Raw genomic sequence first — 25,403 nt, 5'->3', positions numbered from 1 at the left:
TTATTTCCTGTATCTCCAAGTCAAGTCCTCCTATCGAGCTCAGTTTCGGATGCTTTCCAAGATCTTAGTTTACTTTTTTTTATCAGATATCTATCCTGCGGTGAAAAGTAATGTCACAAGTGGTATAAAGACCATGGAGCTTCAGAGCGCTTTTCTGCAAATGGGGGTCAAACACATCACTTTTTAGTTATAAGAAATTTCAAGTGTTAAAATAGGATCAAAGAAAAAATATATGCAGCTTTTTCAGTGCGTGTATAGCGCAGACTCATACATTTATGAGTACGCCCCTACCCATATCCCTTCGCTTTGAGAACCGTATTGTGCATGTTTCAAACAGGTATCAGATCTTTTCTTCAAGGCCTTTCCAAGGGCATTCAGCAATATTTCCCTTTGATAAACATGTAAATGTTCTTTTGGTAAATGGAAGAGACAACATAAAATACGGAACACGCAAGAACCCATTGAGATTGGGATTAATTAGTGCTAGGTACTTCACATAATAATCACTTATCTCCTGTTATCATCGAAATCAACTTTTTGAGACGTTTTACTTGACTAATGTTTTGTATTTCATGTCAATATTGCTGTTTTATACAGTGGTCGCAAGCAGTCAAGGACTTTCTTATCGCCGCTCAAATTTCGAACGAAACCCTGCGAAGAGACCTATTCAGTTTTAGACAAGGGATTGCTAAGCTTCTTATATCGTTTTTGTAGAAACACTCGCACCCTTACAGTACACACGCACGCAGGTAGAAAAGAAACCAGTGTCAGAAAGAAGAAGCCTTTATTCGGGTAAATATCGTACATTGTTAAAATGTTTTTCCATACACGTCTCCTGACCATATGCAGAAAATAAGCATCGGCCGCTACTAGTCCCAACTTATACTACGTTGTATAATCACATTGGCAAAGTTAATTCAATTGCGTTCGTTTAACCTATACTAAAGGGATAAACTATTTTCAAACTTCTGACATACCTGATTATACCTCTTTACTAATTTGTAGCATAGTTTCTACTCATTAACAGTTTTGGCACTCAAAAGTTCAGACAGTAAAAATCTCCTTCTCTCAAATACTCCTCATTGTCAGCTGCAACCAACCTTGTAGGAGGTGACGAACTTTGAGTAACCAAGCCTGCGTCGTTGCGTGATTCAACTGTCACGTAAACGATGTCACCATCAAACAACGTGCTGATGTTGGTCAAAGGCAGAGTAACATTTGTCACCAGGCCAACTTCTTGGAACTGCAACACGTCGGTTGCGTTTGGCTGTTTGCCAACAGCAACACGAAAACCGCTTATCTCGGATTCTTCGTCGTTAAAACCGTACCAGTGAGCCCGCAGTGTTCTGTTGAAGAGATGGCAGCTGGAATGTATGCCAAAAACGTCATGCGTACGGTCTTCACTTACAATTACGGAGCCCTTGAAAAAGAAAACGCAAAAGAATTGACTAATACACTCGACGAATCTAGTCTCGTATCACTGGAATAAATCGTAAAGAAGTTTATAGTGCCAAGGCTGATAAAGGTGACCATTTCGCGTAGTAATTTCGAAAGGAGACAGAAGTGAACTGACACTACATTGTGCCACTTTGCTAAATGTTAAAGAAGCCAAAACAGTTACTTTAAGCCTCAGTGTCACACTCCACTCTGGCCTGTTTGCTCAAAGGGTGGAAAAAGCTGTCCGCCGGATGACGCGCTATCAAGTGAACTTGTAAGCAAAACCAGCTGGAGGTGTACACTGTTCAATGGATAGTGACCTATCCAGTGAATGGCGTTACCCATCTTTAGAGTAACTGGAGCTCAGAGTTTAAATTGTAATTATCAAATGAGTCAGTAAGAAATACAGGTAAAAGTAAACGACGTTTGGACCGCTCTTCGGTCATTCTCAAGTTAAATGTTGAAGGTAAAAACGGAAGAGCGGTTGAAACGTCATTCACGTTTACCTGTATTTTGTAATGTGAATTGTCTTCAAAAACCCTTACTATCAAATGAGGACGTATACCAGAAAATTTATAGGTATACCCTACAGAATGCTGGGGTAACCAGGAGTGGACTAGTATGTCATTTGACAGTTGGAGACGGGGATAGCACTTGAATACTCTAATGACCCTTGTGATGGTCACTGTATTTGTGTTTGTACAAAGGAAGGAAGGAATTTCTTTCTTTGATAAGTTTAACTGAATACACTATATGGAACTAACCATACCTTTGAAGGAGGCGTATCGTCAACAAGGACTGGAGAAGATACCATCTCTGTGTAAAGTCCAGCATTGTTTTCGCATCTCACCACGGCGTAATAACTTTGTCCGGGTAGCAATTGTAGACCTGTGGCCATGACAGTCGCACTTAACCCATTTTCTATAAAATCAGTCACAAAGTCAGTACTGTTTCTTATCGCAAAGCTACAAAGTCTGACACCGCTTTCATCATCTTGGACACCAGTGATATTTGAAACTAGGGTGCAATTTGTACTGCACGACATGACGGAGAACTGTGGGACGATATCACTGAGGAAAGGAGCCGTCAGATCGACTTTGGTTCCGTTTATCGCAATTACAGTAAAAAGGCCAGCACCATTTGTTACTCTTATACTAAGGTAGTACGTCCCATAATGGCTTAAGACGCAGTCACTGCATGTCACGTCTGTCGAGTTTGGGAGTATTTCGGTGATTGATTTTATCTGGCACCCTACAGGCAATGTTCCGACGCAAAATTCTGTTTTGTCTATTCCGCTCTTCAGGTCTTGTGACTTCCAGGTGGCGAGCAGACTGTCTGCAGGACCAATCCAAAGTTTTGAACCAGCTGTTACCTACATTAAGAACAAGAGGCGTCCACTTAAGTACATTCTTTAACCGCAGTCGAAGTTTTCAAAAAGCCTTATTGTTTTGGCTTCTCTGTGGGTCTCTGATCGCCTGCCATGTTTAGCTTTCCTTGACAGCCTTGAAGAAGTTTAACCTGTTTTCATCAACGAGAGGCCAAGAGCAGGTTTTTTTAAAAGGTTATACGAACAAAATGTTATCAGATATGAAACTGGAAGGAAAATAAATAACAAGGACTTCTTTATTACTCAGGCCGACAAACTAATGAATACCAAGCTCGAAGCGTTTTTTTTTTGTTCTTCAATTTTTCGTCTTTTGTCTTCCTTTTTCATGTTAAGAGCTACTCTTTATTCTAATCGTCAACCTGACGTCAACTGTTGTAGGAACATTCTCAGACTCATTAATAATTCATCAAGTTAAAACAAAGAAAATCCCAGCCGTGAAGGAGGTTTGGATACCCGGTCTTAATTAGCATAGATTTTGACGATTTTACTTCTCTGTTTACCCCTTTGTTTTTGTTTCGATTGAGAAGATATATCAAACAATCGACACTGTGTTTCATCGGTTATCCAAAGTTACATCTCGAATTTCGTGGTAAATATTCCACTGCGTGTCGTATTTTCAAATCTCTTCTCGGTGTTTGGGTATCCCGATGAAACACGGTCTCTCGCGTTTGATATATTACATAAAAAGTGTTAAACGATATGTTTTTCAAAATATATTCAGCACGGTAAATCTAGCCTTAAACAATTCACTTTTCAAATTTTGTGTACTAGTGTACTAGCCTGGCAAAGTAGTCAAAAGGGAACATCTGGCTAAACAACTGGCTTTTCTGTCAAGGTAAGAATGACCTTGATTTTACAACAAAATTAGCGTCTTAGACCGCCTTTGATTACATCAGTTGTTCACCTCAGCGTCGGAGAGAAATGCCTCCGCTTTGGTGAAAGTTGCTAACTGTTTTAAATTACCTCAGTTAATCCAGGAGGAGTGACGTCAACTACAAAACCACTAGACCAACCACGCGACGTCATGCCAGCGCCATTTGCAGCCTCCACTGTGACATAATACCTCACACCATGGGTCAGTGATAAGTTTCCTGCCTTCCCTGACGTCATTTTTCCTACTGCGGTAAAGTTCATCGCGTCTGTGTCATCAGGAGTGGTTCCTAGGCCCCAGTGGTACTCCATGATTCCACTTTCTTGGTCTTCAAAGGGATTCCACACTACTTCTACCGAAGTAGTTGATGACTGATAATCAACGTCCGCTAGTAGAGATGATCCATCGTGAACTAGAGCAGCATTTGGTGATGTAACATCTACAATGACACCATCAGAGGAAGAAGTGCTACCGAAGCCATCGCCGTTGAAGCACGTGATTTCGCTGATGTAGCGAGCGCCTGGGACAAGACTAAGATTTGCTTGAGTGAGGTTTCCTTCCCGTTCCACGGCTTTCCTTAACACTGCAGTACTATTTCCAAATACCGATCTGTCATCCGAGATTGATTGTTCGATTAGCGCCCAGGAGCAACTGGCAACATCAGACTCTTCATCTTCGATACCATGCCACTGAACCGAAAAGAAGTTCGTTGAATTAGTGAAATCAATATCAAGGTCGATTCCATCAATTACAGTACCCTTGTGTGGAGGTGACGTGTCAAAAACTAATTTCTTTGATGACATGACCGTTTTTAGACCAGCTCCATTTACAACAACAACCGTGACAAAATATTCAGCCCATGGATCAGGTCTGAAGGGGCCAACAGTGCCAAATGTAGAAGCACCTGCTTGCACAAGGCCACTCCTGCATGTGAGACGAGTTACACCAAGGCAATACCCGCTGCTACTGATGTCACTTTCGTTATCTTCAACACCATTCCAAGAAACGCTTAGTTCAATTGTTTGCATTCCTTGATCGACAAGTTTGTGCGACACTGAAACTTCTGTCTTCGATCAGAGGCGGGCTAGGATCTACTATGAATCCATCAGAATGTTGCATCGACGATAGACCACTTTTGGTGGTGGCTTTTATGGTTGTGTAATATTTTTTACCACTTGCCAAAACATCAAAGGCTGGAATGTCTGGGGCCAAGTCTTTCTCAGTACTCCTCTTCAAGCCAACACTCACAAAGTGAAGAACATCTTCTCGGCCTTCAGCTGCCCCAATAGCCATCTCATAGTCTACAATAGGATCCTTGGCGTCCGCAAAAAAAGGGTTCCAGTTGGCACCAACCTTTTTCGTGTTAGTGAGATAAACAAGATCTATCCCTGGCACTGAGCCATCTCGAACATGAGCTGGAATAGGCCAAACAGATTCCACCTGAAAGCCATTAGACCGGACAGTGGCTTGCATATCTGCTGTATTCAAGCAACTCAACACATTAAAGTAAGTCATGTTTTTAATCAACTGAAGATCTCTGTACGTCTTGTTGTATGAGAAAACACTTCTTTCTTCGTAAATGGAGTCGTTAGTGACTTTCTTTTGAAACAAAATGACTCCACTGTTGTTTTCAATGGTCCAACTACATGATCGCACACCACTTTCAGTGTCCGCCACACCAAACCAAGACATAGAAATATTCCAGTCCTCAAGTACAACATTGTAGTCAAGTCCAGTTATGTGGCTCCCATCAGTAACATCTCCCATTACTGGAGGACTGACATCTAACAGCATTCCATCAGAGGTGAGTGTTCTAGATAGCCCTGCACCATTGGTCACACGGACTGTTACATACACCCTCTCCCCCTCATATACGGTACATTCTGGACAAGTAAAAGATTTTTTGGCCCCAGTGCTCGTCATTGGTTTGATCTGACAGCCTAGTGGTTTTGTCCCCAGGCAGAATTCGCTATGCATAATGCCACTTTTAGGATCTGTAACATTTACCCATTGTGCTGATAGTCCAACATTTGGGGGAAAGTAGTCGACATCATTATTGTGTAAACCATCTTGGACATCGTCGTTCTCAGCAAGGGGCAAAGTTGTATCTATTATGACACCAAGTGAGGAAACACTGCAGTTTAATCCAGCCAGGTTTTTTCCCATGATTGTAATGAAATACGTTTCTCCATGTGAAAGGCTAAGGCCAGTCTTGGTTATCCGAGTGACCAAACCTATGTTTTCAAACCTTATGACATCGTCTTGGTAAGGCTTGGTACCAATGGCAAAATAGTACTTCTCTATACCACTTTCAAGGTCTGTAAATGAGGGCCATGATGCAGTAATTGAACTTATGTCTGATTGATACTGGAAAGAGTGATCACGTGATACACCCGCTATAATGGGACCATTCTGAATGGGTGGTGTGTTGTCGATGACAAATACTGAAGATGATGAAGAAGTAAGACCTGCATTGTTTACGCATTCAACGCTGGCATTGTATTCACCACAACGAAATGCAATACTGCGCGGAACCGTTATATTGCCTGAAGAGGTATTTGCCATTGCAGAGAAGAAAATGTTCCCAGCCTGGTCAACCACTGAAATATTGCACCACTTGATTCCACTTGCTGGATCTTTAAATTCGTCCCATAAAATGGAGACACTGCTGTTGCTTAAAAATGTTTTCCCTTCATTTCTGCTTGATGGTTGTCCAATGTGAACTTTTCCCGGAAGAGGCGGAGTGCTGTCAAAGACTAATGCATCAGAGCATGATCTTGAGACAAGACCAGCTCGGTTCCTGGAAATTACAGTGATGTAATATTTTACACCAGGTTTGAAGATAATGTCTGTCATTGTAGTGTTGGCATAGTTTGATCGGCCGATGTTTGTGAGTGCTTGAACTTGTGTACCACATTTGCTTGTACCTATAGCCCACTTGTAGTACCAAACTTCACTCTCAGGTTCGGAGAATCTGTTCCAATAAACTGCAACACTTGATGTAGTAGCAGAGTAGAAAGCATTTTCTTGCTTGCTGTATTTCCACTCACCTTGAGAACCAAATCCAGGATAAATTGTACTCGGTATTGGTGGAGATCCATCTACAATGACACCATCTGAAACAAGTTCCCTAACTGCTCCAATCTGATTTGTCACCTTCAAATGCACATAATATTTTGTTCCACTCAGTAAACGAAGAGCTGTTTGACTTCTCACATGCGTTGAAAGACCAACATCGGTATAGTTCAGAACACTGGTTTTGTCATGCACAGTGGTTCCAACACTCCATTCGAATTTCTCAACACCGCTATCCAAGTCCCAGATCCCTTCCCAGTTTGCAGCTATGTGTGACAAAGAGAACTGATACTTAAGATCCGGTTCAATAATCCCATCATACACCACACCATAGCTTGGAGGACTCAAATCAATGAGCACACCATCAGAGCTGATGCATTTGCGTAGTCTTGCATTGTTCACCGCACAGACAATAAAGTAATAGACGTCATCAGCCAGAGATAGACCAGTTGCAGCAGCAGAAGAGTTAAGTCCAGTGTTTCGAAAGGGAACAACATCAGGTACACCAGCTAACTCCATACTCGTATGACTGTATCCCAGACTCTGGGTCTATGATGCCACTCCATTCGGCTGATAGTGCCGTGTTATTGGCTTGGTAATCAATGTCTGAACCTGTGTTGCCGTCCTGTACTTGCGCCTTTCGTACATTGGGAGGTGTCAGGTCAACGAGAAAGCCATCCGAAGACACTTTCAAACTAAGCAACCCTGCTTTGTTTTCAGCCATGACTGTAATACAATACTGCTGGCCATTGACCAGTGAGATGTTTGTTAATAGAAATGATCTTGCAGTTGGTGGATTCACTGGAATAAACTGATTTTCAGTTAGGTGATAGTTTCCTGTTAAGCAGCTCCCTACAGCATAGTAGTAACATTTAATAGCTGTGTCAGCCTCCGGAAACTTTGTCCAAGAACCATAAACATGCTTCGAGTCAGCCTGATAGTCAATATCAACTTCGGGCGTCTGTCCATCAAACACATCCCCAGGGGTTGGAGGGGTGGCATCAGGTATTACAAGGACTGAATAACCATCTTCAAATAATCCAACTTCATTGTAGGCTCTTATAATAACGTAGTAACCTTTACCTTGAGTTAATGCTAAGCTGCTGAATGTGCCAGATGTTGGCATATTGGATCCAGGGACTGTTTTGAAGTCTAAGCTTGATGGTGACTGGCTAGAAGGAAGAATAGCCAGTCAAATCGTTGAATTCCGCTGTGTGCATCAGAGAAACCAACCCATCGCACTGTTACTGACGAAACACTTGGTATGTAAACACATGGCGTTCCGTTTATGAAGTCTTCCTCTCCAGCTACTGTAATTCGGCCAGTGAAAACAGGATGAGTTGAAGTGATCTTGATGCCATCACCAGTGACATTAATGCTCAGACCTACTGCATCAATTGCTTTAACAGTCACAAAGTACATAGTGTTATTTTTCAAAGTCAAACCATTATGTGCCATGCTCGTCGCATTTCCTGCCGATGTCCAAGGAACAGTTATGTTTCCATTGCTGTCTGATATCATGTACTTGTATTCCACAATTCCACTTCCTTTGTTCCCGTCTGTGAATTCATTCCAGTTCGCTGCTATCATGGTGTCCTCTGATTGGTAGTCAACGTCACTAAAGTGTCCATCGTTAACGGTGCCAGCTTGTGGAGCATCATGGTCTATTAGCACACAGTCTGACCTGATTTGAGTGAAGAGTCCAGCTTCATTATAACTTCTGACGACAGCACAGTAGCTTTCTTTAGAAACAAGATTTAGGTTTGTTGCTGTAGGAGAGCGGTTAAGTGCTATGTTCTTAAATGAAGTAATGAGTCCCGCACCTTGCCGCTGTACCGCCCAAGTGTATCTTGAAATGGGACAATGTGGATCAGTAAAGCGGTCCCAGGTTGCACTAAAAGCATTAGTCCATTTGGCATATTTGATGTCTACACCACGTTGATTCCCGTCGTATATCTTCCCAGCTTCTGGTGGTGAGGTGTCAATGACAACTCCATCACTTGTGAGGTCAGAAAACAGGCCTGCTTTTGTGAATGAACGAACGACAAATCTCGCTTTAGATCCATCTGTCATGCTGCTGAAGGTCTTTCCTGCGTTAGTCTTTAGATTTACGTTGGTAAAAGACATTAGTTCGGTGGTTTGATTGGTGTTAAACAAAGTAAGGAGCACTTTCCATTGATACTTGGCAACACCATGTCTTGTCTGCACTCCTCCCCAGTTCGCCTGCAATAGTGTTGAAGCTTGATAACTCAGGTCCGTTCCAGAACCATCTCGGATCCACCCACCTTGAGGCTTTGATGTATCCACGACTATAGCACTGCTGCAGACAGGTTGATAAGTTTTCCCTCTCACGTCAGATGCTTTTATGGACACTTTGTAAGTTGCGTTATCCTGAAGCAAAAGTCCAGTGATAGTCTGGTGTACAGTCGTGTCTGGCAGAGTACCATTGACTGGTGAAATAAAAGAGCAAGGTGAAGTTCCTGATAGAACAAACCATCTGAGATTAAGTTGTCCACATGACGTTGAAAATCCCACAATCTTCACAAATAGCTTGTCTTGGATATACTGATAGGTCCTTGCTGACTAGAAATCAGAGTCCATTGTTTGCAGGCTGCCAGTTCTCGAGACAATATCATCGATCACTGCTCCAGGACATGTTCCAAGGACCCCATCACACCTTTGCATGACACATTATGTAAGGTACTTTATCTATCTATCTATCTATCTATCTATCTATCTATCTATCTATCTATCTATCTATCTATATATATATAAAACGGTTATAAAATGCCTCAAGCCAACAAAGAATGCCACTGCGTCAGGAGGATCAATGAAGATTCACAGTCCAAGCCTCACCGCAAAAATGAATTTAAAACCGTTTGATAAAGCAAGGACGGACAACTTCTGACGGTAAAAAAAGTTAAAAAGTTAAAAATTTAATAGAAAAACGTTTCGGTCTTAGACCTTCATCAGTTACAAGAGAAAAAGGACGAAAACTAAGTTTAAATACGGTTACAGTGTGGGAGATTACGTAACGAAATGAAAAATACAATATTGTGCTATTAATACACCGTGATTAATACAATACAGGAAGAAAATGCAAAACGAGAAATACAATGCTGTACTATAAATTGCGTCATACAGGGTGATAATTAATAGGCCAAACGAAAAGAATACAATACTGTGCATAAATTACATTATAGAGCTCTATAATGTAATTTATGCACAGTATTGTATTCTTTTCTTTTACATCGTGATTAATACAATACAGGAAGAAAATGCAAAACGAGAAATACAATGCTGTACTATAAATTGCGTCATACAGGGTGATAATTAATAGGCCAAACGAAAAGAATACAATACTGTGCATAAATTACATTATAGAGCTCTATAATGTAATTTATGCACAGTATTGTATTCTTTTCGTTTGGCCTATTAATTATCACCCTGTATGACGCAATTTATAGTACAGCATTGTATTTCTCGTTTTGCATTTTCTTCCTGTATTGTATTAATCACGATGTATTAATAGCACAATATTGTATTTTTCATTTCGTTACGTAATCTCCCACACTGTAACCGTATTTAAACTTAGTTTTCGTCCTTTTTCTCTTGTAACTGATGAAGGTCTAAGACCGAAACGTTTTTCTATTAAATTTTTAACTTTTTAACTTTTTTTACCGTCAGAAGTTGTCCATCCTTGCTTTATCAAACGTTTATATATATATATATATATATATATATATATATATATATATATAAAGTTAAGATGCTTCGAGCCAACAGGGATGCCACGCGCCAGAAGGATCCAAAAGGATTCGTAGTCCAAACCTCGAGTAATGAAATTTGTAGGCAATTGTGGAAAACGAGGACGGACAACTTCGAGCGAAAAAAAAATATATATATACAGTAAAAAATCTAAGAAATCTAAAAAAAAGTTTAAAAATTTAATAAAAATAAACGTTTCGGTCAAAGACCTTCATCAGTTGCAGTGCAAGTGAATAATAAATTACAATAACCTTAAATAAGTTTACAGTATAAAAAATGACATTATATTACAAAGATGATTACATAACAGGGCGTGGTAACACATGAAAACGAAAAAATTAACCAATGATAAACAATCGGTGATTACTAAGCGAGATACTATGACAATGCGGTACAAAACTCAAAAGACACAAACCAAATAAGAATAAATAATCGAATATAATACAAATAAGATTAATATCAAAAAAGTAACGCGATTCGTCGAGTCAGCCGAAAGTGTGAAGGGACCCGCGTGTAAAATATTCAATGTTCAAAAAAGGCGGTCCCAAAATCCCCAAACAAAGCCCTTGAAACTATGCCGCGGCAAGGCACAACGGGCGCCCTAAACAGGGCCCTTAAACAACAATAATGTAATAAATTCCCCGATGGGGGCCCCTGAGAAAACCTAGCGCTAACAAAGCTAACAAGATCCAAGGTCAGGGCTTGGATTTTGGATAGTTTCAAGGGCTTTGTTTGGGGATTTTGGGACCGCCTTTTTTGAACATTGAATATTTTACACGCGGGTCCCTTCACACTTTCGGCTGACTCGACGAATCGCGTTACTTTTTTGATATTAATCTTATTTGTATTATATTCGATTATTTATTCTTATTTGGTTTGTGTCTTTTGAGTTTTGTACCGCATTGTCATAGTATCTCGCTTAGTAATCACCGATTGTTTATCATTGGTTAATTTTTTCGTTTTCATGTGTTACCACGCCCTGTTATGTAATCATCTTTGTAATATGATGTCATTTTTTATACTGTAAACTTATTTAAGGTTATTGTAATTTATTATTCACTTGCACTGCAACTGATGAAGGTCTTTGACCGAAACGTTTATTTTTATTAAATTTTTAAACTTTTTTTTAGATTTCTTAGATTTTTTACTGTATATATATATTTTTTTCGCTCGAAGTTGTCCGTCCTCGTTTTCCACAATTGCCTATATATATATATATATATATATATATATATATATATATATATATATAAATTAATTTCGGAAATTTCGTGCCTAGTACAATTAAAATGGACTGCAAGCTCACACGTCTTTTTGTTGGTGAGCATGGATGATTTGTGATTGCGAAAACGTACTTTAATAAAAGACGGGAATTTAGATCCAAAAATCGCGTCCGTTACAATACATAATTAGACTGACTATTATACACTTATACACTTAGTAATTAAGGCGCTCGCAGATACATTGTTGTAATCTCATCACTTGCGCGTTCTTGTAAGTTGCCATTAGCTTGTTACAATACAGAATTAGACTGACTATTATACACTTAGTAATTAAGGCGCTCGCAGATACATTGTTGTAATCTTATCACCCGGCGCGTTCTTGTAAGTTGACATTAGCTTGTTATGTAATCTATTATTTCAGGTGGTATAGCATTATGTAATTATATTTACATTTTTCTGATCTTATATATATACATGCAAATCTGTAAACTTACTAGGATTTTTAACGTTTTATTTTTTAACTTGTAAATATTGTTCCAATCTGAAGAAGGCCGAAGGCCGAAACGTCACATTAAAAGCCGGAACAGTTAGAAGATTGCTTCATGACGCTTCATCTTACACTTAACTAATATTCACATTGAAGCACGGTATCTTTTGATCCTTCTACTGGAAGTCACCGTTTGGAAAACCATATTATTCTGCCTGAACATTTTATCCTGGTTTACCGCGCATCGTTACTACGATCCGATGGCTTTGTCGTCTGGCATTCCAACATCATTATTCAACACGTGGAACAAACTGGTTCGTTATAAACATCACAGCAACTTTCTCTTTCGATGTACCAAGAGAAGCCGAATTCCTAAAGGCCTTTTGTTATCATTTGACCTTCAACTTGTTAAAGACAATGGCAATTTACAAGAATCCTGCAAACAACATCTGCTTGCAGCCTCATCTAACATCCTGCGGGAAGTTTCTGAAGCAGCATGGTCCAAAACAAAATCGTTACAAAGGCAGTTAAACTTTGAACGCGAAAAACTTTTTGAGAGCTATGACGAAACTGCTGCTAAAACAATTTGGAGAACAGCACGGAGACATATGGAGAGATTAGAATTCGATCTGTTAAAGAAAGCCCGCCGTAAATATACATTGGCCACACCCTACAATCCACCACAAGAAGAAGTCCACCATAACCACCGAACTGGACAATCCAGGAGCAGAAAACGGCGCTTCACTAGAAATCTCCTAGGAAGAACGGCACCACACCCCAATCCGCATCAAGCCAGTTTACCGCTTGCTAACGATGAGAATCTACCGGATTTACAACCCATTAATTTAACATCTGGTGAACTTTCGGAGGCTGAACAATCCCTTCTGGTGAGGGGGCCAGCGTTCTGCCCGGCGCCTAAAGATGTTAACTGGCAAAAAACTATCGATGACTTGGACAAATTCGAGAGACGAATTCGTCTTGCTGTATTCCATCATGACAAAGATTCTGACGAAAGTAACCAAACGTAGATGAACGACTTCCATCAATCCCTTCTACTAGCAATTGGATGCCTCCAAAGTCCAGCTTTCCTGAAGTCGAACTTTTCTTAAACAATGTTAAGAAAGACATTCTTGAGCCCAAAAACTTAAGAAGAGCCAAAGACAATCTGACGAAAGAGGAAAGGTTAGCCTTAAGTAAACTTAAATCTAGTGATAATGTGTTTAGAATTCAAGATAAGGGATCCAGATTTGTTATTGTTTCTAAGAATGAATATCAGGATAAGATGTTTGAGCAACTTAACAACAATCTCCATTATGATAAACTTAACTATGACCCTACCATGGAGCATTTTGAAAAGATCAAAAATTGGGGTCGAGATTGGTTAGGTAAAGGCCAAATTAGTCAAGAGATTGCCACATGGGTTGCCAATTTGGAACCAAAACCGGGAGTGGCTTTTGGCAATGTAAAATCGCATAAGGAAGGCAACCCTCTCCGCCTAATTACATCTTGTTGCGGAACGGCAATCGAAAGACTTTCGGCCTTTACTGAATTTTATCTAAAGCCCCTAGCTCAAAATATACCTTCATTTGTTAAAGATACTACAGATTTCATTAACAAGATCGAAATTCTCAATTCCGAGAAAGGCCCCTTACCACCTGGGTGCTTGCTGGTGTCTTGGGATGTAGTCGCTATGTTTCCCAACATTGACAATAATTTAGGAATTTCAGCTGTTAGAAAAGCTCTTGATTCTATATCTGATAAGTTTCCATCAACCGATTGCATTGTAGAGGCTATTGAAATTTGTCTCCAGACCAACAATTGTCAATTTTCTGGAAAAAATTTTGTGCAAAAACACGGTACAGCCATGGGGCCCAAAAACGCTTGTAGTTATGCCGACTTGGCAATGGGTTTGATTGATGAGAAAGCTAAATCTGAGGGTGCCGTGAAACCCATGTTATGGTGGCGCTATAGAGATGATGTTTTCGATATTTGGCCACATGGTTTACCTAAATTGTTAGAGTTTACTGAATACATCAATTCTCTTTATCCCACCATCAAGTTTGAGCTGGTTTATTCGGAGCATACCCTCAATGTCTTGGATCTCACTTTGCACCTCCAGGAAGGTTTTATTAAGACAGATATTTATGCTAAACCTACAGATAGTCACCTTTATTTACCTTTTTCAAGTTCTCATCCGGCACATTGTAAAAGGGCTATTCCCTATGGGGTTGCTCTACGAATTAGACGTAATTGTTCCTCTGACGATTTTCTTAACAAGAGGTGTGCTGAATACAAAGGGTATCTTAAGTCCCAGGGCTATAATGCAGCTTTAGTAGACAAACAATTCGACAAAGCGCTTAGTATTGAGAGATCAGAATTGCTTAAGAAAAAAGCCAAGCCTGTCAAGAGAGTTTTCCCGTTAGTTCTTGACTACAATCCTATCCTGCCTGATATTCAGAGAGTTATCAAGAAACATGCTCATCTTCTGAGATCGTCGCCCGAATTACTTGAAATTTTTCCATCTAAATCGATTTTTCCAGCATATCGCCGTACCAAAAATCTCAAAGATATTTTAGCACCATCTAAATTTCGTGGCGACAACGGGGCAAACCAGGCAGAGAACGAAATGGGAGGGTGCTTCAAATGTTGTACTCGTTGTGATCTTTGCAAAAATTTTTTAATTCAAGATTCCAAATTTAAAAGCTTTTCCACAGGTCGAGTCTACAAGATAAAGCAAAAATTGTCTTGCTCTTCCAAAAACGTTGTTTACTTGGCCTCGTGCAATAAATGCAAATTGCAGTATGTAGGTTCCACCACAACAGAATTTAAAGTACGTTTTCGCAATCACAAATCATCCATGCTCACCAACAAAAAGACGTGTGAGCTTGCAGTCCATTTTAATTGTACTAGGCACGAAATTTCCGAAATTAATTTTATCGTCATCGAACAAATTACTAGCCAGGGGGTTGCTGCGTATATTGATAAGTTGTTATTGACCAGAGAGGCCTATTGGACCTCCCAGCTATTTACACTCAGCCCTCATGGTCTTAATAAAAGACGGGAATTTAGATCCAAAAATCGCGTCCGTTACAATACATAATTAGACTGACTATTATACACTTATACACTTAGTAATTAAGGCGCTCGCAGATACATTGTTGTAATCTCATCACTTGCGCGTTCTTGTAAGTTGCCATTAGCTTGTTACAATACAGAATTAGACTGACTATTATACACTTAGTAATTAAGGCGCTCGCAGATACATTGTTGTAATCTTATCACCCGGCGCGTTCTTGTAAGTTGACATTAGCTTGTTATGTAATCTATTATTTCAGGTGGTATAGCATTATGTAATTATATTTACATTTTTCTGATCTTATATATATACATGCAAATCTGTAAACTTACTAGGATTTTTAACGTTTTATTTTTTAACTTGTAAATATTGTTCCAATCTGAAGAAGGCCGAAGGCCGAAACGTCACATTAAAAGCCGGAACAGTTAGAAGTTTGCTTCATGACGCTTCATCTTACACTTAACTATATATATATATATATATCTATATATATATATATATATAGATATATATATATATATATATAGATAGATAGATAGATAGATAGATAGATAGATAGATATAGATAGATATATATATAGAGAGAGAGAGAGAGAGAGAGAGAGAGAGAGAGAGAGAGAGAGAGAGAGAGAGAGAGAGAGAGAGAGAGAGAGAGAGAGAGAATTTATGAAAACTGTGTTGAAGACTTTGCACAAAAATAGCGGGCATGTTTGTGGAAAATCGGTTAGAAAATGTACGTAAATATGGCCATGTCGTACCGAGAGTGCTATCTACCTCGTGTACTCTTAATAGAGTCCATACCATGCCTATACAAGCCTTTGAAGTCGCTGCAAATGAGTCGAACGAGCCAAACAAAGCTAAATTAGAGCTTACATTGATCATTTGGTTCGCCGCGGCACTAATTTAGACAGGCTTAACCTCTGCGATTTCACCTAAATGACCTCACTATGTCTTTACTGTGGGTTAAATTAGCCAGTCACGCTAACAAGAGCATGGTAAGCAGTGGAATCGGTTATTTACCTCTATATTTCAGCCACAAAGTAGCCGTTACGTGACATTTCATCTCAATATCTGACCGGATTCGCAAAAACATAGCCATAGAATTTGACTTGTCACTGATAATCTTGCTACAATTTTGTCCCTGAGCTAGCTTTCCACGAGGCTTATCGTAGCTCAAATGGCAGCAAATAACTCTCCTGTATGCCTTTTGAGGCCAGGAAGACTAAATTCACCGTCTTTTCGTTGAATCATGAATTGTACAATTTAATTAAGTGTGCTTTTAACATGAAATTGGAGTCTAAATCAACACGAACGTATAAATATCAAAACCGCGGCGGAGAGCCAATCTATTGCTTTCTAAAGGCCTGCATCGTCCTAAATGGACTGAACAAGAGCTTCCTACATCGAGAATCGATTGAAATTCAAACAAACTAGGCCATAGTTAGCAGTAAGCGAACACTCAACATGTTGTCGTTACGTCAATTATGGCCCGGAAACCAGGCAAATAAATTTCTTCCGCGCTAGCGAATCACAGACAGTTCGCCTAAAATTGATAAAACAGGGAAATTCTACTCACGATCAGCGCTTGAACTCATGTTCTTCTCTCTCCTCGTGGCCATGTTTTGCTCGCAAATAGCAATGTCCCGGATGTACTTCAATTTTGTCGAGCGCGGAATGGCACATCCAGATTTCAACAGATTTTTTTCTAAGTCTTTAGCTACATCAAAGTTCAGAGCAAATGACGCCAACAGCAGCTAGAGATGTCTAGTTCATTGCACGTCTAAGCACTAAATCGATGTGGCTAAAGAGTTTTGCTGTCTAAAGCAAGCACAACATTATCGCCACAGGGCAAACGGCCTACCGTTAGGGGACTAAATGTGACCCGTACAGTTTACACATCTCCTCAGGCCCGCCTCACGTACGATAATGGACGACGCTTACTAGCAAATCGTTAAACTTAGACCTTCATTGGACTTAATGATGTCCTCGGGCAGACTTCCTTTAGACAGCAAATACAGAACGCTAATCGGTCGCTCCTTGTCAGAGTCACCGGGCGAACTGAATTCAGACGAGTGTAGCCTGGGCTAAACTTAACGCAAATTGAAAAGGAGGGGGGGGGGGGGGGGTACGATAAATAATGAAAATACCTAAATAAATGAAACATGAGGCAAGGAGTTTCTACATTTCATGCTAGGTAAGATTTAGAAGCTGCTGTCATAGCGAAAGCAGAAAAAAAAAACAACAAACAAACAAACAAAGAAATGAAAAAAACAAATAAATCAAAAAACACCTGATTCAGTCTTTAACACCGTTTTCATAAATCCATCCATCCATCCATACATACATACATACATACATACATACATACATACATACATACATACATACATACATACATACATACATACATACATACATATATATATATAAACATACATACATACATACATACATACATATAGTGGGACATACATACATACATACATACATACATATATATAAACATCATTATAAACATCATTTGCAATGAATGTTTAAGCAACACATTCTAAACATGATTTACAGTACTCAAGGCACATGTATTGTTAATAGGAAAGGCATTTAATAAACAACACCTAGATATGTCACATTCAATTCAAGGTAGGGTACTACCTAAGAAATTTTCGTAGCCCATTAAACTTCAGACAAAATAAACCACTGCCTGAACCCAGATAAAAAACAGAGCTCCAGGGCCAACATCTAACGACCATTCAACAAGGTCACGTTTTTAAATACCAAGGGTATGATATAATTTCGTGGCGTCCCACTAGCAAACGTTTTACTGTAACTAATGTGGATTACCCCTTAGAATTGAGCATTAGGTGACAACATTCCACTGGCAATACAACGAAAGAGTATGTTAGTAATTCCAAGGTGTTTGAAGTGTGTAGTTCAATATGATATAGGCCCTTTGCAGCTAAGGCATCACGTGACCTATTTTTCATAAAATTATGGGCTATAACTTAACGAATGCCAGAAATGGAAAAAGCATGTCGCAAATATCAAAATGGCCAAGTTTGAGGCCCCAGTCATTAAAGAAGGAGATTTTATGAAGGTCCGAATTTTTAAAAGAATAAGAAGGTTTGCATGGAAAAAGTTGCTGGGGAGCAGGACCTTGCTCTCCAGCAACATTTTCCATACAAATCTTCTAAATTTTCCAAAAATTCAAACAGTCGTATAAACTTACTCTTTAATTCCAGGGGCCTCAAACTTGGTCATTTTGGTATTTTCGATGCGCTCTTTCCATTTCTGGCATTCTTTAAGTTATAGCCCATAATACAAAAATTTTCTAGGAAACATTTGGTCATGTGACCCTAGCTGCAAAGGGCCTATTGCAGCCGAGGAAGCCAATTTGTGGTGATAAATGCTAGTACCTCTCAGGCTGATCACAAATGTCAAAAGCCGGTCGACAAATCGTTCCATTTGGCCTCATTACATTGGTGCAAGTTCCATCACCAACACACTGTAGACATCACAGTGAAAGAAAACCAGTTAATCAGTTTCCGTTCACTTGCAAACTTCTCTCTGAATTACATTTTTCGATTTGGTTAATAGCAATTATTTTCCAGTTTAATTTAGCTCATTTTGCTATGGCGATCCGTTGCGGACAAAACCATATCGATGATGAAAACATGTTAAAAACATATTATTATATCTCTCAGTTTGTACGCGTGCTGTGATTGGTCAATTTAGCGGGCCGTTTTCTACTGTACGGCCTGCTAAAAATTGAAGCTGTTTTTGCTGCCAAAATGTTGCGTGATTTATCGTCAAGATTTCTTAACCTGTTTAGCAAATAAAAGTTTAAAATTTTCTGTTACTTCTGAAATTGTGTATTAAAACCTGTTAACGACTTCAGAGTCACTTAACAACGATTTCAAATTGACTCGTTTCGCTTTCGAGGTGCGTCAGAAATTTGAAGTCGTTCCGCGTGAACAGAAATCGTTGCCGAGCCCGTTAGATGCACAGTAGAGATGTAATAAATATCTTACTAACCTCGTTTTCTCGGTCCGTACTTTAAGTTATGGATCCCCTTTTTTCCCTTCAATTTGTGACCAGCGTGCTTCGCGCTTGGGACATAAATCGATGGGGGAAAAAACTCGGTCCGTAACTAACAGTACGGCCCTCGAACTTGGTTAGTAAGATATATATATACGTAAGATTAAGATTTGTGGTGTGTCTTATTTTCCTCCTGCAGAACATTTGATGCATAAGAAAGTACCTATCGACTGAATCAACTAAGAAGTTAGTGCATGCTCTAGTTACTAGAATTGACTCTTGCAATAATAGTTTATCATATGGTTTGCCGCAAACACAATTGTCTAAGTTACAGCATGTCCAAAACACAGCCACATGCCTTATTTGCAATGTTTCCTGCTTTGATCATATATCGCCTGTACCTTTCAAGCTTCACTAGCTGCCAGTACAATTTAGACTTAACCCTTTGAATACCAACTACGCATATATGCGTAATTAATGGTCGTGCTCTTTGTACCACTTGTGACGTCATCAATTTAAGTGTCATCAGATATTCTTGATAAGCTGATAGTAGTGCTAGGCTAGCCCTTTCCGCACAATGATCAGGTTTAGATATCGACGACATTCCGACGTCGCAAATCGAAAAACAAGGTTATCAGTTTGGTGCAAAAACGGTGGTAAAATGGTCCACAACGCCTATGATTGATCAAGGTCCATTTCTAGGTATTCGTAAGAGTAGATCTTTGGACAATTTTAAGAACATGCTGAAATGCATTTACTTGGGCCAGCTTTTATAGCTATGGTTTAATTAGAATTAATTTTATCTATTTATTTGCATTTATGCATTTATCTATATTTATGATTCACACCACCCTCAGTCAGTAAAGCGCGTTATTGTGAAGTGTTTGTACGACCGGGCTAAACGTCTCATGACCAAAACATCAGTAATCGCTGGAGAGAAAAAAAAAACATCTGTCATCTGTACTTGTTTCTAATGGATATCCCTCCTCTTTTGCACAGAAGATCACAAAGGCAAGATGCTGCTATATTTTGTAACCACAAATAGCTGCCAGACGCCAGTCTTGCCAGTACTCCGAGCTCTTTTTTCCATTGACAGCGCGCGCAGAGACGTTTTTGAAAATGATAACGCGTAATGCAAACGCGCGCGAGACGCATTCACGCGCGCGTGAACTGTTCAACGACTTTTCCGTCACAATCGACTGTGAAAGTCGAGTCTTAAAAGTCGTCTAGCCACTGCTATTTTGAATGAACAATATGGATATTCTACCAGGTGAGGTCATAGCACAGATACTATCTTATCTCCATCCGATATACGAAAACCTTCCACGATATATTGCACGATATGTCGAAGGTGGCAGCGTATCATTCAAAATACCGGACTTTTGTGGAGACACATCCACTTACAGGACGATCGAAACGCGCGACAGGACTTCGAGGATGATTATGCGAGTATATTGTGCCTGTGTTTTAAAAGATATGGTCATTTAATGAGCAGAGGATCAACCGTTTTTCACTCGCGTTGAAGTCAGGCGATTACTTACGGCGCTTCCGAATTTGACGAGGCTTGATGTCCCGGTGCTCTCTTGGAGTAGAGTTTTCGCGCAGTCCTTAAAAAGTGCGCCAGTGTTAAAGTTCTTGACTATAGATGACTACAGAGCGCATGTGAGAAGACGTTTGCAGGTTGGCCACCGACGCCTTCGAATCCACAAGCCTGGAATACGGGTGTGGGATTTGCAAGTCCTTGCTCGGTAGTTTACTTCTTTGGAATCCTTGACTTTAAATATCAACATATTCAAACCTTGCCGGCACGGAATTGTTCCAGTGCTAGATAAACTTAACCTGAAAGAGCTGAATCTTGAATGTGCTCCTTACGGCATGGACGAACTTCTCATTGAGGACATTGCGTCTCTTCCTCCGATCAAAGCTCTGATGAACTCTCGTCACTCCTCCACTCTTGCAAGCCTTGATTTACACTATCTTCCTGTAAGTATCGCGGACCTGGTGGGTTATGTGGAAAATTTCAAGTGTTTGAAGCAGCGTTTTGTGGCCGTTACAGACGTAATGAACAATACCGCGTCAGATTCGTTAGTTCTTAGATCGATAGCCTCGCAACGCTGTTTCTAACTGGTTTACCAAGTATAAATGTGACGAGTTTAAAGTGCATGCTTCCTAGCTTAGAAGTTCTTCTTATTTCGGAATGTCATTATCTGACCTCGGTCGAAGTCCGTGCGACAAATGTCCTCTCATTTATCCTTCAAGGAAACTGTGTCCTGTCTAAAATCAAAGCTTATTGCAAGAGCATTCATGACTTACTGATGTACGAATGCCCCGCCTTTGAGGCAGAGTCGTTTCTCGATTTCTTGTCGGAGTGTTCGAACATTAAACAAATGGAACTTTCCGTCGATTGGAGCGTCATTGACTTGGACCGAGAGCACTGCGGTAGCCTTAGACAGCTGACAATCCGTGACGTATCCATGAGTCTCTCAAAGCTCAAAGTCGTCTGTCCCAAACTGGAATACTTCAAATGTTCTGGAGACGTTCGCCCCGAAAAACACAGGAACAATAGACACGTGGCCGGCAGCGATATGGAGATCTGGGCTGATTCTCTGAAGAAGTGTCAGATTTCCGATGTTGGATGCGCCAATCGCATCGCTGTCCACTGCATCGAGGCTGAAATGATTAAAATCACGGGCATACAGTCTTGGCAGAGACCGCTGATCGTGGAGCTCAATGCATCGCGGCATGTGGACACGGTGTATTTGACGGGTTTGACTCTTAGTCTGGTCGTCATTAACTCCACTGATGTGTTGGGCACGTGATCATAGAGAAATGCTCTCTCGCAGACAAGAAAAAGCAGCGCAATATGCGATTCAAGTGCAGGACAGTTCGAGCGCTACGACTCCTGCGCTGTTCTGGTATGAGAAAATTTACTTTGCACGTTTCTTGTGTAGAGAACCTGGCTATAGACTCTTGTTCCAACCTTCGAGATCTTGATGTGAGCGCGTCAAAGCTACACCGGATTCGAATTTGTAACTGTCCTTACTTGGAGCCCATAAACCAAATCGTTCAATTAAATCATCCGTAATTTTCTTTCTGTAATTGATGGATATGGGAATGATTTGATAGGTCCGGGGAATTGGAATGCGAGTGCCCCATTTTTATGTTTCTTCTGTTGAGACAGAACGTTCTGTGCATTCTAACTTATGCTGGGTGTAATATCCCCTGACATTTTTCTTTTGGCAGAGCCTTATAATTTTCCCACTTCTTTAAGTTTTCCATAGTAATTTCAAAGAAGTACTGTTATGTAAGGTAAGAAACATTCTAGGGTAAAAATCTAACTTTTTTTCTTTTATTGCGCTTGTCTAAAGTAATAAAATTTTATACAGAAGTATGCTTCTCATCGAGTCCTATTAGTAACGTTAATCATGCTTTTTAAGCTAATAACTGGATTTCTATATTATTTACTTTCTCAAATCGCCCGGCTTCGTTTTGCTTGGTTATTGACCTGGTAAACTACAAAATTACTTTACTTCCATGACCAATTGCAAGAAAGGGAAACTTCACTGTAGCGTGGGACATTTTGTCAACGATAATTTTTACAATCACGCACTTTATCCAAGAAGGATTAAATTGACTGGTGCAACATTACTTACAATAGTATAGCACAGCTATCATTTTATTTTAGACCTCCTGATTATTCCTCTCTTTCCAAAAGCACGATCCGTTTTTTTTTGTTTGGACTTTCTCTGTTAGAGAGTGCAATGTTGCGTGTAATGTTGCAGCGTTTGTTTGATCTGGGAGTTGTGTTTATCCTACTACTGTAGCAAAATTATTTTCTTTTGTCCGCAGGCCAAGTCACCTACTGGAGTACGTCTTGGTTTAGTTCGCTTCTTGTTTATGAAAAGAAACTAAGAGATACAAGGCAATGAAAAAAATCTCTGTCAACTTTCAGAAACATTACAAACTCTAACTAAATTACAAGATTTCAGCTTTCCTAGCGCGATTTTAGCAAAGTGTAAAAATGTATGACACCGTTCTTTCAGCTTAACACGCTGTCTCCAAAATACTCCAGTCAACTTAAAATTACTCATTTACACATTATAGCAGTAGAAGTCTCCTTCCGCCATGTACTTGTCGCTGTCTGCTGAAATCAACCTTGTTGGAGGGGATGTACTTTCCGTTACCAGTCCTGCTGGATTGCGTGATTCAACGGTCACGTACACGATGTCGCCTTCAAAAAGCCCACTTGTGGTGTTTAGAGGGAGCGTGACGTTTGTCGTGACACCGATGTCCTGGAATGGCAGAATGTCCGTAGTGTTTGGATGCTTGCCTACTGCAATGCGAAATCCACTTATTCCTGATTGTTCATCGTTGAAACCAAACCAGTGAGCCCGCAGTGTTTTGTTGAATAAGTGGCAGCTGGAGTGTATTCCAAACACGTCATGCGTGCGGTCTGCACTTACTATCACTGACCCCTGTGATGAAAGCAATGAAACATTTGCTCAGTGCACGCGATTGAAAATAGTTTCAGTTTAAAATATCATTGGAATTTGTTGGTTAAGAATTCGAAAGGCATGTGCCAGATTGGTCCTTGGAATTGTTGAGGTATTTTCTGCCTTCGTGTCGTCCTTTGGTTTGCTGCATGTTTGTTTGAGGTTCTCTAAACTTAAACCAAAGTAATCAAACCTGACCAGTCATGCATACTAAATTAAATTAAATTAAGACAATAAACCGGGGAGAACTAAGGGTAGAAAATTCGTGTGTTAAGCACCACAAAATATGCCAAAGGCTAATTGCCGTAATTAGTTTTAGTTTTGTTTTTGTTCAGTTGTATAAACAGCATGTTCTGATTGGGCAGAGCATGTTGCCATCGTTGATCCGACTGTAGAGCGCCACAAACGTCGTCACGCAACGCTTTTCCCGAGAGAAGCGTTGCGTGACGACCCTAATAACGGTAGCGAAGGAGACTACTTTAGACATGAACTGAAACTGTCTGATAGCAAGTAGATGTTTAGTTACCTTCGTGGGTGGAGTGTCATCAACTAACACTGGTATGGTAGACACTTTTTCTGTGACAAGTCCAACATTGTTCTCGCACCTCACAGCAGTGTAGTACCTTTCACCCGCCACCAACTGCAGATCTGTGGCTTCCACGGTTTTGCGCAGTCCATTATTTACAAAGTCGGTTACCAGATGGCTTCTGTTTCGTATAGCATAACTGCATGATTTTACACCACTCTCTCTGTCTTCGAAAAGGGTGACGTTGGAGACCAAAGTACAGTTGTTAACGCACGACGTGACGTCGCTAACTGGGATCACTTTGGCAACAATTGGAGGGGTTAAGTCCACTTTTATTTCGTCTGTTGTTTTCACCGTATAGACGCCCGCGCCGTTCTGTACTCGGACAGTGATGTAGTATGTTCCTTGGTGGTTTAATTGGCAATCGTTGCAGGTGACTTTTGTTGCATTGGAGAATAATTCAGTCATGGATTTAACCTGACAGCCGACAGAAACTGTTCCTACGCAGTATTCAGTTTTGGAGATGCCACTCTCGGGATCACGGGATTTCCATGATGCCTGTAGTTTTTCACCGGGTCCAAGCCACAGTCTAGAACCACGCAAAAGCTGAAAGAGATGAAAACGTGGTAAACCTTTCTTAATTGAACTTCACAGAGTGAAAAGGCGAGCGTTCAAATCTTTAAACTCTAAAAGGTGAGCTTAACAGAGAGAAGAGCCGGTAAAGCAGCATTAATCTTAGTGTACTAACTAACATTAATAAACTAAGGCACGATTTTATGGAACACGGAAACAAGATTCTCTAGAGGTTACATTTGCCCCGTCATTTTTCCAAAGCTCTTGCGCCTTTTCTCTGTGGCGTGAATTACCTAAGGTGGAAAGCTATAAAGGAAGAGGCTGTCTGTCTACTGTCCAATGGTAGACAGAGCGGGAGGGGGAGGAGAAAAGAGCGGGGCAAATAAGGTGCGTCTTGGAAAATCCTCAGATTGTATTAGGGAATTATCAGTTTTACCACCCTAATATTTCAT

The 25,403-nt window shown here is 40.1% G+C and overlaps 1 protein-coding gene and 3 pseudogenes across 4 annotated transcripts in view; 2 read left to right on the top strand and 2 right to left on the bottom strand.

The window, feature by feature from the left end:
- Positions 1-767: 767 nt before the first annotated feature.
- LOC110069570 (uncharacterized) lies at positions 768-9,818 on the bottom strand (annotated as a pseudogene). Its single transcript, XR_016208998.1, has 3 exons — positions 3,788-9,818; positions 2,207-2,809; positions 768-1,420 (listed from the first exon to the last, which is right to left on the bottom strand). The product of XR_016208998.1 is annotated as an uncharacterized LOC110069570 (transcript).
- Positions 9,819-12,508: 2,690 nt separating this feature from the next.
- Positions 12,509-15,760, top strand: LOC149108485 (uncharacterized; annotated as a pseudogene).
- A 4,677-nt stretch (positions 15,761-20,437) lies between these two features.
- LOC149108484 (uncharacterized) lies at positions 20,438-22,601 on the top strand (annotated as a pseudogene).
- An 85-nt stretch (positions 22,602-22,686) lies between these two features.
- LOC110041237 (uncharacterized) overlaps positions 22,687-25,403 on the bottom strand; it is a 39,951-nt gene continuing 37,234 nt past the window's right edge. For all 3 annotated transcript variants that reach the window (XM_089295200.1, XM_089295198.1, XM_089295199.1), the window contains 2 exons: positions 24,379-24,984; positions 22,687-23,834 (listed from right to left, as the gene is read on the bottom strand). In XM_089295200.1, coding sequence (XP_089151326.1) covers positions 23,451-23,834; positions 24,379-24,984 — 990 coding nt within the window. In that variant the 3' untranslated portion in view covers positions 22,687-23,450. The remainder of the gene's footprint in view (positions 23,835-24,378; positions 24,985-25,403) is intronic.

Source organism: Orbicella faveolata, unplaced genomic scaffold (genome assembly GCF_042242905.1).
Source record: "Orbicella faveolata isolate gen_17 unplaced genomic scaffold, um_ofav_v1 contig_26, whole genome shotgun sequence".
Lineage (NCBI taxonomy): Eukaryota > Metazoa > Cnidaria > Anthozoa > Scleractinia > Merulinidae > Orbicella > Orbicella faveolata.
Note: the sequence above shows the minus strand (reverse complement) of the source record. Positions and strands in the feature narration are given on the sequence as shown.